The 14423-nt window shown below is 39.2% G+C and overlaps 1 protein-coding gene across 2 annotated transcripts in view; it reads right to left on the bottom strand.

Moving 5' to 3' along the window:
- Nucleotides 1-14423, bottom strand: part of CCDC30 (coiled-coil domain containing 30) — a 114357-nt gene that overhangs the window by 35946 nt on the left and 63988 nt on the right. The window contains exons 13-14 of one of the 2 annotated variants that reach the window (XM_032877473.1): nucleotides 7756-7999; nucleotides 3038-3217 (exon numbers count right to left, since the gene is read on the bottom strand). In XM_032877473.1, coding sequence (XP_032733364.1) covers nucleotides 3038-3217; nucleotides 7756-7999 — 424 coding nt within the window. The remainder of the gene's footprint in view (nucleotides 1-3037; nucleotides 3218-7755; nucleotides 8000-14423) is intronic. The other variant, XM_032877474.1, reaches the window with a different exon arrangement.

The following is a 14423-nucleotide window of genomic DNA, read 5'->3' as shown; positions in this document are numbered from 1 at the left end:
GAGCGCAAGCAGGGGGAGAGGCAGAGGGAAAGGGAGAAGCAGGCTCCCCGCAGAGCAGGGGAAACCCGACCATGACCTGAGCCAAAGGCAGCGGCCCAACCAACTGAGCCACCCAGGCGTCCCTATACACACATTTAGCAGAGGATTTGATACTGCAACGATTTAAATTCCTCCCAAATTTGGGACGCCTGGGTGGCTCAGTCAGTTAAGTGGCTGCCTTTGGCTCAGGTTATGATCACAGGTCCTGGGATGGAGTCCCACATTGGGCTCCTTGCTTAAGCAGGGAGCCTGCTTCCCCCCCGCCTGCTCTGCCTGCTTCTCCCCCTGCTTGTGCTCTCTCTCTCTGGCAATGAATAAAATCTTTCAAAAAAAGAATTCTTCCCAAATTTATCTATAGATTCAGTGTACAAATTCAGTGTATAACTCTCAAAAGGTCATTTGTGTATATATGTGTGTGTGTGAGTACATGTGGGTATGTGGATTTAACTTGACAAGCTGTTGATAAAATTTTTATAGAATTTCAAAGGCCAAGAATGCCAAGGCATCCTAGAATAAGAACAAGATGAAAAGATGTGTTCTATCAAATATTAAGATTTACATAAAGCTAACATAATTAAGATAGCATGTTATTGGCACAAGAATAGACAAAACAGGACAATGGAACAGAATAGAGACCTTGGAAACAGACCACATATATGCTAATATTTTTTTTTAAAGATTTTATTTATTTATTTGACAGAAAGAGGCAGGGAGAGAGAGAGAGGAGGAAGCAGGCTCCCTGCTGAGCAGAGAGCCCGATGTGGGGCTGGATCCCAGGACCCTGAGATCATGACCTGAGCCGAAGGCAGAGGCTTTAACCCACTGAGCCACCCAGGCACCTCATATGCCAATATTCTTATGACCCATGTAACAATATAGTAATATAGGAGAATATCTTTATGACTTTGAAGTTGACAGAGAACTCTTTCTTTCTTTTTTTAAAGATTATTTATTTATTTATTTGAGAGAGAGAGAGAGCAAGAGTAAAGGGGAGGAGCAGAGGGAGAAGGAGAAGCAGATTCCCTACTACACAGGGAGCCCAATGCAGGGCTGGATCCCAGTGGAATCACGACCTGAGCCGAAGGCAGATGCCCAACCAACTGAGCCACCCAGGCGTCCCTCAAAACATATATTTAGAGAGTGAAAATATAAGCCATAGAGTAGAAGATGTTTGTAATACACACCTGATCAAAGCTTCATATATAAAGAATTCTTATAAATTAATGGGAAAATGAAAATGACAGAAGCCCCAAAAAAGTAAGCAAAATCTTGAACAGGTCTTCACAAAATAGCAACTCAAATGTCAAAGAAATATATAGAAAGCTGCTCAACTTCATTTGTAAACAGGGAAACGCACTTTAAAACTGCTAGGAGTGGGGCGCCTGGGTGGCTCAGTGGGTTAACCCTCTGCCTTCGGCTCAGGTCATGATCTCAGGGTCCTGGGATGGAGCCCCACATTGGCCTCTCTGCTCAGCAGGGAGCCTGCTTTCCCCTCTTTCTCTGCCTGCCTCTCTGCCTACTTGTGATCTCTCTCTGTCAAATAAATAAATAAAATCTTTTAAAAAAAAAAAAAACTGCTAGGAGCTACCGCAATACACATACATGAGATTAGCAAAAATTGTCAAGTCATAATCTGTGTTGCTCTGGTCATTACACCTTGAGAAAGATGTAGTATTGCTTGAATATGTTCAGAGTTAGACAGTGAAAATTATCTCAGAAATGTGTTTGAAAGGAAAAGGAATTGCTGTCTTACAAGGAAATATGATCAAGATTTGGAATTTAATTTACTACTAAGAAGGCTTGAGGGAATATGGTCAATATTAAAAAAATCATGAAGGGTGAGGAATAAGGAAGCAGTTTCTTCAAATAATCCTGAAATATTAGGACTCTCTAGAAGGGCCTCCTTTCAAGTTTGACGTAAATGACTACTTGTTTTCCTCTGTATCTCCCCCACTGTGTTGTGAGTTCCTAAAAAGGAGGAACCCTTCTTAATCTCTTTTTAGATCACTTTTTGAAGAAGGTACCTTGTTCCCGCTACACTAGGTGTGACGAATTTTCCTATAAAGGGCCAGAGAGTATATGTTTTAGCCTTTGTGGGAACTACTCAGATCTGCTATTACAGTACAAAAGCAGCCATCCATAATATGTAAACAAACAGGTGGGGCTGTGTGCCAATAAAGCTTTATTTACAAAAACAAGAGGCAGGCAGAATTTGACCCATGGACTCCTACTGACCAGAGGATAAGCCCTCTATCGGTTTTAGCTATGGTTAAACCTTCAGTATCAACAAGATTCCCTGCCTGGATTATGACCGATGCTTAGTACATATTTGTTGAATGCTGAATTCCAGAACTTTAGATAGGGACTTATAGAAAACTAGGTCCCTAATATATGTTTACAGAATTGAACCTCAATTAAAAGGAAGCACTATTTTTATATGATGGTTCAGTTTGAATATTTGTGTGGTTCATAAAATTTAGATGAACTCCGTGGCTGGCAGTTCTACATAGATTATTTTAGAACAAGCATGTTTGGAAGATGTCTTCCTAACTTTCTGATAGAACAAGTTTGCCCTCCTATGAATTGTACCTTGGTGCAATTGATCTTTGATTCAATCAATAATAATGGATACGGCTCTTAGGGATAAATAAGTCTATAGATAGAACTACGGCAGGACCTTCAGCGTTTGGGATCAGGTCATTCAAATTTAGTTAAGTGTTAAAAGTTTTAGCTAATGATTTCAAAAGATTGTGTAACTTTAAAAAGTTTGTCTCCTTTATAAGTTGACAGTATACACACACCTTCAGCAACAGGGAAACAAATGAACTGTGAGCCTACTTGGTGGGGCAGTGTCAGAGTGAGTTATCAGAGAGCTCACATCGCCCACACATCTGGGGGTCCTACCACGAATTATGCAGCTGGGGAATGAGAACACGTTTATCTCTAGGGCTGATTAGCAACTGAGACCCTCCGATCCAGGGTATGCCCCGAGAATCACCTTAAGGCTTTCTTCCTGAAGTAAGCTATTATGCTGTTTCAAGTCCAAGTTCTTTTCTCGCTCATACCGGAGCTCTTTTTCAGCCGAGTTACACAGAATCTGGAGCCGGTGCAAATTCTGACGAAGCTGGTCTACACCATCTTGCTGCTGGTATTTCACCTTCTCTCCAGATGATGGACACTAAACAAACATTTTAAAAGAGAAACATGGGCAATTTGAAAGAATATTGGTAAAACATGGGTTCCAGCTCAGAAGCAGAAATGTCAGAACTATTCACACGTAAATATTCTTGGAGTTGGCTTACCTCCAGCAAGTTACTCTCTTTTATACTTATGGCCATTTGGTACATGTTCGCATAATTTAACTCCCGTTATTTTAGAATGAAAATATCAATGAAATTATTTGAGCAAAGCAGTTAAGCATAGACAATTAGCTTTCTTTTCTTATGAATGAAGGGAAAGAGAAGCATGGACCATTTAAGAGTAAAACATGCTTTAAATGGGGAGTTCAAAGAGCCAATATGTGAAGAAGGAAAAAGTGTGAATGTGTACGTATTGTGTGTGTGTGTGTGGGGGGGTATCTGTTGGCAAAAAGGAAGAGAACATTTAGCAGGAGATCTTAAATTCCCAGTCTTCCTCATTGCTTTCCTGTTACTTTCACATGATTCTTCTTCAGTTACTATACAACCACATACTCTCCTGCAGGTCTCCAGGGCAGTAAAACCACCTTGATCAAAGGAGGAATCATGGGGTTTTCTAAAAGGTAGTCTTACATGGGTGTGCTATGTAGATAAATAATTCAACCTTACCCAATTCAATAGATAACATATATTTAGAGTTTCCTGAGTCCTGGTCCAGTGTACTACCTGCCCATGACTTTCTGGAAATCCCATGTCATTAGTCCAGTTCTTTCTTGCTTACAACAGAATTGCAACACAGAATTCCCCAAGTCCTATAAAGTCCTTTAATTCCCATCTTGATTTAGTCAAGAAGACAGTCTAAATCCAGTTTGCTTGTCCTAGAGCTGCAAGTGTCTAAGATCCCTAGAAAAAATTCTTTAATAGAATTATAATGTAATTATTAAGAACCCTAGCTTTGGAATTAGTTTCAGTCCTGAATCTATCTTGAATAAGTTAGTTTCTCTGCTTTTTATTTCCTTCATCTGAAAATGGGGATAATAATGATAACTGCTGGATGGAGTAAAGGATATGTAAGATAATGCATGCAAGCACTTAGCATGATGCCTGGCACACAATAAGCATTCAGTAACATGACCCAGGACTGTGGGTGCTACCCAGCTTTATTTTAACTGCCTTCTGGTTCCATCTGAAAACAAGAATTCTCTGAAACCTGGAAACCCTTGATCACCAATGTAGCTTCTTATTATCAGACAGCAGCTTTTAATAATCAGTGGGTAACCAGCAGCCCATATGGCCACTGAACATGCCCAAACAGACATATACAAGAGAAGCACCCCCTTAATACCAATGTACAGAAATTTTTAACCTGTTTTGAAGATGAGAAAAGCCAGAACAAAAATTCTTCTGGCCTACGTTTTCTAATCAAGTCACTTAGCCCGGGCAGAAATGCAAATTATTTTGCATGAAAGGCAACTAACTAGTAAAGAAGCTACCAGGCAACCAGTCAAGTGGCCAACGTAAAGGGTCTCTATTTTCCCCACGTGTAAATGGCTTCCAGGCAGAAGGTTATTACAGAGACATTTAGACTCACTCAGGCTACTAGGAACCATGTAGAACTGCAAAGGAAAGTACTTAGCTTCCTTTCTTGACCAATCAACAGATTTATTAAGCCAATTATCTTCTCCGAGTCTCAGCTGACTCATCTGCAAATTAAAGGCATAAGACCAGATAATCCGTACACAATGTCTCCTCAATTCATAATTCCATAAGAATTAAAATGAAACAAATTGGAACCAGCATTAATTATCTTAATTTTATAGGCTTAAGATCTAGCTTTTAATATTTTCAAATATTATCTTCACACAATAAAAATTTAATATGAACCAAATCCATATACTGGTACCGATGACAAGATCATTCCTTTTGTGGAAACAATTAAAGCCTATGAGCCTTCAATACTCTCATTCAGTGGGTGTGGATGGAACAGGCTATCCAGCCTGCCCAGATGTCAAGCATCAAACCAAGTCCACTTATTCGGACTCCCTACTCATCAAACATCCTTCAGATTTGAGTTTCTTTCTGAGCTCTCTACAGGTAAACATGTGTTCATTTAAACCTGCTGAAGTGCTATTTATAACTAATTATTACAGATAATAACTAACTGACATTCTGGTTTTAGCCAATAGTCTTGAAAGTTTGGCTTAATGTGAATTTATCCCCAAGATACAGATCTATTCTAGGGGGACTAATGCATCAAGTTTTAGAGCCTGTGAGCCTAAGGGCCAAACCTCAAATAAATTCATTAAGACAATCAATAACAGACACCTTGGGAGGGCTTTTGGAAGATGGCTTGCCAGCCTTCCTTAGGAAATTAGCTTTACAGGAGAACTGTATGCTTTCTTTGACTTTCTCAGCAAGGGGAGGCAAATGACAGGGGTTAAGACAGGTCAAGTTCTAGAGTAGACAGACCCAGGTTCCACTGCTATGTGTCATTTTGGGAAAATTATTTAACCTCTCTAAAGCCTCAGTTTCCTCATCTGTAAAGTGGCAACAACACCATCCTGCCTTGTTGTGTTGCTTAATATATATAAGGTATTTAGTGTAGTGCCTGGAACAGAGCAAATATCCAATGATGTCATGGAAAAACATGAAGCTAGATATTTAAACCTATAAAATTAATTAATGGTGATTGCAGTTTGTTTCACAAACATTGGGGAAGTAAAAATCTTGAATTCAGCTCTTACAACCTTACCTGGAATACTGTTGAACAGCAGAAATTAAGGCACCAAAGGTGATCAGCACCCCCAAATGATGTCACAAATACATAAGAGCAATAGAGCTCACCTACTTACTCATAAAAGAGGAACTCACAGTTCTTTTTCTATGTCTTTGCTATCTATAAGCATTCTTTGGAGTTTGATATCTGGTCTCAAGCCACAGTTGCTTAAATGTGTATGTTAGATTAAGACAATAGAGCAAAAAGGAGGTAGGCACTAGACACTAATGGGACAAGAGGGGTGAAGACCCAAAACTTCACATACACAAGAACTAAAAGGCAGAACAATTTCTAGCCACCAGTAAATCAAGGTACCCTCTACACAGATAAAGTTTCTGAAATTATCATTGTACAGAACCCTGGAAACAAACAAAAACCTGTCTAAAATATCTTTTCTCCCTTGCCTGCTTAAAGAAGTGAAATAGTACGTGTGATACTGCTTTGGGACATGTAAAGTTCAAAATATAAATATGTTATTTTTTCCCAAGAGGCCCACATCTATCTTGTTTCCTGCTATAACACAGGGGCCCAACACAGGTCCTGGCAGGTCATAAAATACTCCATTAATAACAGTCGGATAAACGAATAAGAGCAAATTACCCCTCTTTCACTCATTCGAAGTAATTACTATGGAGCAAAATTACTGAACTCTGCAAGAATTCAGTGAAACTCTAGAGGCTATGTGGTTTAAGGACCATTTGTCCTTTTACAAAGTGGTTCTTCTCCCAGATGCCCCACATAATTTTTATATATTTAATCATTTTTCACCTCCCTCCTGTGTATTGAGAGATGATTCTTCAAATAATGAGAAAGGGTACATTAAATAAAATTAATAAATGAACCCGGGTGTTAATTGTCATACTCTCCAACTCATTGTTGGAGAGTAAATGCCTTGATCATTTTAAGCTCATAAACCCAGATTTTATAATCTACGTGACCACAGTGTCCATCCTCTGCCCAAGCCTCTATGCTGCTCACTGCCCAATAAAGGGACTGCCTGGGGGATTTAAAATTAACCTTTTTTTGAACATTGGATGTCATACCCCCTTTGGTCTTCTCAATAAATGCAATGGCTCCCTTCTCTTTCAAACATGTGTGAATCTCCTTTCAGGGATCTATTTTCCTTCTTTACTGTGACTTGCCTTGTTTTCAGACCCTATATCTGCATTTCTTTTCAAATGTACTTTTGACTTCCTTTACTATTACTCTGCTTTTTTTTCTATGTATATTTGAAGCCATTTTTAAATGCGTATTATCAGTCTTTTGAAGTTGGCCTATGTACGTGTACAAAGGCCTCCCTCTGTGGATCTCAAAATAATTCCTAGAAAGGCATGCATACAGAAATCTTAATTTGTACTAGGGGGAAACCTGCAAAAGTGAGGTGTAAGAGCTAAGTTGGGAGTCACTCCCGGCATTTCTCCAGCAGGCAGATCTTGAGTAAGTAGCAAAAGCCAAACTCAAAACAATTCCAAGTCTGTGGTCTTTTACCCACCCAAACTAACTATTTTGTAATTCTAAGCCAGGCACTGATGAATAGAAAATGTGTCACAAATCCTGCCCCTCCCTACCCTGCCTCCCTGTGGGAGATGTTAAGGACCAATCGGCATTTCTTCCTGCTGAACCTAACTGGAGCCTAAGAACCCTTTAGAACAAAGTGTTTCTGTTGACTCTTTTATCACCACTCAGGCCATGGTGATGATCTTGCTTAACAACTTTCATGAATGTTGATATAAAAATGGTACTTACATCCACAGGTGGCCAGAGGAAATGGACCTAATCAGAGTACGTGTTTATAGCACCTACCTTGGCACTATTGTCATCTGAACTATCCCCCGAGCTCTGAGATTGCAGGAGGCTTTGATTTATACGATTCAGCTCTTCTCTAAGCCTCTCAATTTCCTCAGGCTTCAAGATCAACTGCTGTCCTTCACCCTCCATATTTAGGTTCTGTTGTGAGTCCTCCTCCTTCTGCCTCTCTCCTGGCGAAGTGCCCTCCTTTACTGACTCCTCTGCAATTTCCCTCTGCTTACTTTCTCCTTGTTCAGGACTTGGTACAAATATAACAACAGAAAACTGTCAAAATTCTCATTATAGTAGCAGAATATGGACCCCTCCCAAAAAAAATCAACCAGTACTGCAAGCAAATCTTTCAACTTGAATTCTGTAGCAGAACAGTTCTCTTACTCTTATACAGAAATTTTTAAAACAAATGAGTCATATTTTTTTACTCACATTCAGGGAGATGACCCATCAGAGAGTTTCGTTTATACCAAATCAACCAGTTTAAGGGAACTTTTCACTTTTTCAACAGTAAGTATGGCACTGGGCAGACACAGCTTATAAAGATTTTTTAATTACTCAGTAAGCTCCAGGCACTTTGGCAGGCACTGGGACTACAGTAGGACATAATCCCTGCCCTAGAGGGCTTACAGTTTGGTAAGAAATAAGGATAATAAGGGAGTAGATTACACTCGTAGTAAGTAATCTGAGGTCTGATGGATGACTAGGCACAAACCAAGCAAACATAAAGGTACCGGTGTGTGCATACTAGCATATGTGTGTGGGTATGTTGGGTGAAGGTGCTGGTATAGATGGGAACAGAGAAAAATAAATCCCGGTGCTCCAGGATGCCTTAATAAATAAAATGCCTGAAAGCCTAGAGGCGAAAGAGAGAATGTCCTTTAGAAAGACCATCTGGATGTCACGGAGTGGGGAAACCGGAGATGGTTAGTGATTGATGTGATTAACAATGATGTTTAGAACAGGATGTGGGGATGGAAACAAGCAGTGGATTCTAGAGATATTTACAAGACAATATTGATAAGATTTGTCATGAATTTGATGTGGCAGGAGAGGAAGAATAAGGTATAATGGATGACACCTAGGGTTCTGTCTGTGGCAAATAGGCAAGTGGGTGATAGACCAAGAAGGGGGAATGTGGACATGGGTTGCAGAGTTGACTCTGGTGAACATGCGGAAGAATGTAAGCAGCAACCTCAGGATCTGGTAACAGGAGCCAAGGAGAAGGAAGGTGAGAAGACCATTCTAGACAGATGCCTGAAGACTTGTAAGGAACAAGCAGAGGAAGGAGAACCTGGAGAGGAGGCTGAGAAGCCAAGGGGAGGGAATGTACCTTCACTGGTCAGGCAGTGTGGATGACACAAATATGCTGAGTTTATTTTTATTTGTTCATTTTAAATTTGTTTAGCTACCACGGAGCTGAGATAGCGTGCTTCACAAATTATAGTTGGTGCTCAAATTCTTCAAGAAGGCAGTTTGGCAATACAGATCAAGAGCCATAAAAATGTTCAGACCCTTTGACTGAATAATTGAATACCAATGAATTTACTGCAATAGAATAATTCATAAGATGAAAAGAGCTGAATGTATAATAATGCTCATAAGCATGCTATTTAAAACAGTGATTAAATGGAGACACAGAAATGGCTAAGAGAATTAAAGATAAATCAACTTAAAAGTGGTATAAAGATATTCATCAACATGAAAAATACTTATTAAAATAAAATGGTAGAACAATAAACTATATAAATGTATATGTATGTGTATAAACATACATAATACCATGGGAAATGTATATATAGAAAAAACTGGAAAGGAAGAGGGGAAAAATTATGGCTAGGGAGTTTTTTTTCCCTTCTTAAATTCCTTTGGCAGGAACAAAAAAAGAATTAAATATTTTATTTTGAATTCAGCACGTTTTTTGTTTTTGTTTTTGTTGTTTAGAGAGAGAGAATGTGAGAGGGAAAAAACGGGAGGGGCAAAGGGAGAGAGAGAGAGAGAATTTTAGGCAGGGTCACCCCCAGACAATATGAAATAAAGACTAAAATCCTTTAAAAATAAATTTCTGATAAAAATAACAATGATTTTTTTCCTATCTTCCATGAACTTTTTTCCTTTTCCTACTCCCAGTGGAAGCCAGATACACTTGGAAGACTGGGGAAAATGCAAACATATACCTCATAATTTTTAAAATGGAAAAACTAACCTCTGCTTCCAGGAAGATGGAATAAACCTACTTTTTCCTCTTTCTCCAACCAAGTGCAACTAAAAACCTGGGCATTATATATAAAACCAACATAAGAAGACTCTGAAAGGTAGAGAGAAGGTAGACCAACTAGGGTACTCCGGACCTGAGGAGTGACATGACTGTGGGCTTCCTGGGTTTTAACTGTTTTACTCTAGCCAAACACCACAGGAAAAATCTATGCCCCCACCCCCACCCATGTCAGCCAAGGTCAGGAGCCTATACTTCCATCTTTACCAGGCTATAATGAGGCACCCCTTTTGGGGTGGTGTCACAAGTCCACAGGGAGCGTGGATTTTCATCCCTGCCAGGCAGCAATAGACACGGGGAATCTGGACTTTCACCTGCACCTGGCAGTGATGAGACACCTTGCTCCTTTTCTTCTGGGCTGGTGTCAGATGAGGCCTAGTGGAGAGTAAGGACTTTCACTAACAAGACCACCCTTACACACCTCTGTGTGGTATCATGGAGACCCAGTGGATAGCAATAACAAGGCACTCCTCCCTCTCACAGCCAGAGCACTATAAGCAGAGGCCTCCCACCCTCACCAGCAGTAATGAGGTGCCCCCCTTTCCTTGGGTGTCCATGGAGTTTGAGTGGGGAAGCTCAACTTGAACCCCCAACTTGGGGTAGTAATGAGACAGCACCCTCCTATTCCCCCTGCCAGAGTGGTATCAGAAGAAGCCAGTTAAACTGAAGGTTTAAATAAGACCTAGAGTCTCATAATACCCCAAATACTCAGATTTTAATCTAAAATTACTCCTCATACCAACACCCAGGAAAATGAGAAAAGGTAAAAATAGATGATAAAACCAACATGTCAGAATTATCTGACAAAGATTTTTAATCAGCCATCATAAAAATGTTTTGATGAGCGCTTATGAACACAGTTGAAACACATGAAAACACTCAAAGTCTCAGAAAAGAACTAGAAAGTCTTGGCACAGAAATAGAAAATATAAGGAAGAACCAAATGCAAATTTTAGAACTGAAAAGTACAACAATCAAAATAAAAACTCAAATGCAAAATGGATTTAAATTATAAAAATATACATAAAACAAGGAGAGTCTTCAAGATTTAAAGTTAAGCAGAGTTCTGAGACCTAACACCAAAAGTATGATCCATAAAAGCAAAGAATGATATGTCATCAAAATGAAAAACTCCATGTTGAGAAAATCCTCATAAGAGGGAGAACAACAAGCTATGGACTGGGAAAAAATATTTGCAAATCACATACCTGACAAAGGACTAATATTAGAATTCATAAAGAACTCTCAAAACTTAACAGTGAGAAAACAAACCCGTTAGAAAATAGGCAAAGACGCAAAAGGAGACTTCACTAAAGAGGACAGACAGATGAAAATAAGCACATCAAAAGATCAACATTATTAGCCCTCAGGAAAATGCAGATTAAAACTACTGTGAGATACCACTATACACCTATGAGAATGACAAGTGACATTACAAATTTACAAGTGACAATACCAAATGCTAGAGAAGATGCAGAGAAACTGGATCTCTCCCATATTGCTAGTGGGAATGTAGAAATGATATAGCCACTGGAGGAAATCAGTTTAGCAGTGTCTTGAAAGCAACAAAAAAACCCTAAACACATACAGTTACCATGTGACCCAGAAATTGAACTCATGGGGATTTATCCCAGAGAAATGAACAATTATGTTCATATAAAAACTTGAATATTTATAGCAGCTTTATTCAAAACATTCCAAACTAGAAATAAACCAGATGTTTTCAATGGATGAACAGTTAAACTGTGGAACAGCCATATTATGGAATACTATACAACAGTCAAAAGGACCCAATTGTTGACTCAGAAATCTAGATGAATCTCCAGAGAATTATGTTGAGTGAAAAAAAGGCAGGCCCCAAAAGATTACATATTGTGTTATATTTCTATAACACTCTTGAAATGAAAAACTTACAGAAATGGAGAATAGACTAATTTGAATTAGAATAGGGCCTAGAGTTAAGAAGTGGGTGAGACAGGGGGAGTGTTGGGAGGGAGGGTCTATAAAAGAGCAACATGAGGGATCTCTGTGGTGATGGAAATGTTCTGTACCTTGACTATAGCAATGTCAATATCCAGGCTATGATTTTATACTATAATTTTATAAGACTTTACCAATGGGGGAAACTGATAAAAGGTACATGGGACCTCTCCATTATTTCTTACAACCGTATGCATGTGAATCTACAAGTACCTAAAAATAAAAAGCTTTCTTTTAAAAAAATGGCAAATAAGAACTGGTCATTTAGGCTTCATATGTATGCAGGTTGCTTGATTTGTTACATTTAGAAGGGTGAATAACTTTATAAAGAGTAAACTTAGCCAGACCTAATGTAAATTCCTTCTATAATTGCATAGCGGCCATGTTGACACAGAAGAAAATTAGCCTTCATTATGTTTCTATAGCTCAAAGATAAAGTTTAAATGGTCTTCTTCTCAGGTAGGTCTATGAGATGTGCCTATAAAGCTGTATTGAGAGCAAGGCAGTCAGTAAGTCTTCTCTGACTTGGAGGGAATGATAAGCAAGTGCTCTCTAGGGCACAATCCTGGGGCTGATGCCATTTTACATCTTCATTAAAGGTCTGAAGAAATTAACAGCATTCACATGAATTCGTTAGTTGATTAAGGAGAATTAGTAATATCTTGAAATATGGGAATTTAAAGTGCTCTTGATACATGAGGACAATTATCCTTTAAATAAATGCCCTCCAAAAAGAACAGGCTTTATTCTTTCAAAAGACACAGAGAAAATGTGCAATTTAGAAACAAAAGGTAAACTGAACAGATTTTTAAAAAGTAGTACATACTACTATGTATTACTTTATTTTACTTTTATGTAGTAGTAGTAGTAATGACAATAATAATGATAATGATAATAACATAAAAGGTGTATGGGCAAAAGTAGACCACCAGCCAGAAATGACATGTTGCTGAGAACATGTCTTTCAGTCCTGCACACCTGTACTTTAGGGCCTGGAAAACTCACCATGACTCTCAAATTTCTCCTCTAACACAGACCTATTTCCCCCCCGCCCCAGGAACATCTTTCTTTTATGTTTTATTAAACTTTTTGCTTTAATCCATTAGTTAACTAAACTATATTAGTTAATATTTCTATATTAGAAGCTAAACTATATTAGTTTCAAGTGTACAGTAGAGTGATTTGGCACTACCATACAACACCCAGTGCTCATCACATCACAACAAGTGCATTCCTCAAACCCCATCACCTGTTTCACCCATCTCCACCCACCCCTCTGGTTCTTATTCTTTATTTCAAAGGATCTGTTGCCCACTTCTGACTGAAACTCACCCCTTTTGTTATTTTTATGTCATGCTATAAGTGTGCAACTGTCACCAGGCTTCAGCTGGTAGGAGGTGCCTAGGGAGCACCCCTACCCTCTTCTTTTTCTAGTAACCTAGATACATAGTCTTGAACACATATAGAGATTCAGGAAAGAGACTGTGATACAGTAGAAGCTGTGAGTCCTGGTCCTGGATCTTCTATCTACTAGTCACATAACCTTTGGCAAGGCACAATTTCTCAGAGTCCTAGTCTGTTGAGTTGCCTTACTCATAAGATTACTGGGATCTTATGAAGTAAAATGTGACAAAATTTTGGAAACCTACAAGTATAATGTGTGATTAAAGTGAATTCAAGCCTAATAGAACAGAATAGGGATGGGTAGCAATAGAACTCTGTTTCCAGAGAGGAAGGAAAAGAAGAGATTCATTTATTCATTTATTCATCAAATATTTATTGAATATCAACTACATGTCAAGCGTTGTTTTTTTTTTCAAGATTTATTTATTTATTTTGGAGAGAAAGAGAGAGAGCCTGTGAGCTGGGAGAGTGTCAGAGGGAAAGAATCTCAAGTAGACTCCCCACCGAGCACAGAACCAGATGTGGGGCTCAATCCCACAACCCTGAGAAGATGACCGGAGCCAAAATCAAGAGTCAGATGCTCAACTGACTGAACCACCCAGGCGCCCCGCCAAGCACTGTTCTATGTGCTAAAAAGTTAATGGTGATCAAGAGAGCCAGGTCCTTGCTCTCATAGAGCACACACCCATAGGAGGAATATGAGGACAAACAACAAACAAGTAAACAAGATAATTAAATTATAAGTCACAAATAAGGTGACATGGTAGAGCAGGAGCTAGGATTTCCCCGTATGTGATATTTACTGATTACCTCTCTGAGAAGGTGCAAAGGAGTTAGCCCCATGAAAACCTGGGGGAGGGGCATTCTGGGCAGGAACAGCTTTTCAGTGCAAAATTCCTAAAGCAGGAAAGTGCTTTAAGGGCTAGAGACTCTGAAAGACTGCATGAAAGCAAGGCAGAGAGTGGTACAGTGATGAAATTGAGGAGATGGGCAGAGGCTAAGTCATGGAAGG

This window comes from Lontra canadensis, unplaced genomic scaffold (assembly GCF_010015895.1).
Source record: "Lontra canadensis isolate GAN:19392208 unplaced genomic scaffold, GSC_riverotter_1.0 scaffold60, whole genome shotgun sequence".
Taxonomy (NCBI): Eukaryota; Metazoa; Chordata; class Mammalia; order Carnivora; family Mustelidae; genus Lontra; species Lontra canadensis.
This window is presented reverse-complemented; position numbering and strand designations above follow the sequence as displayed.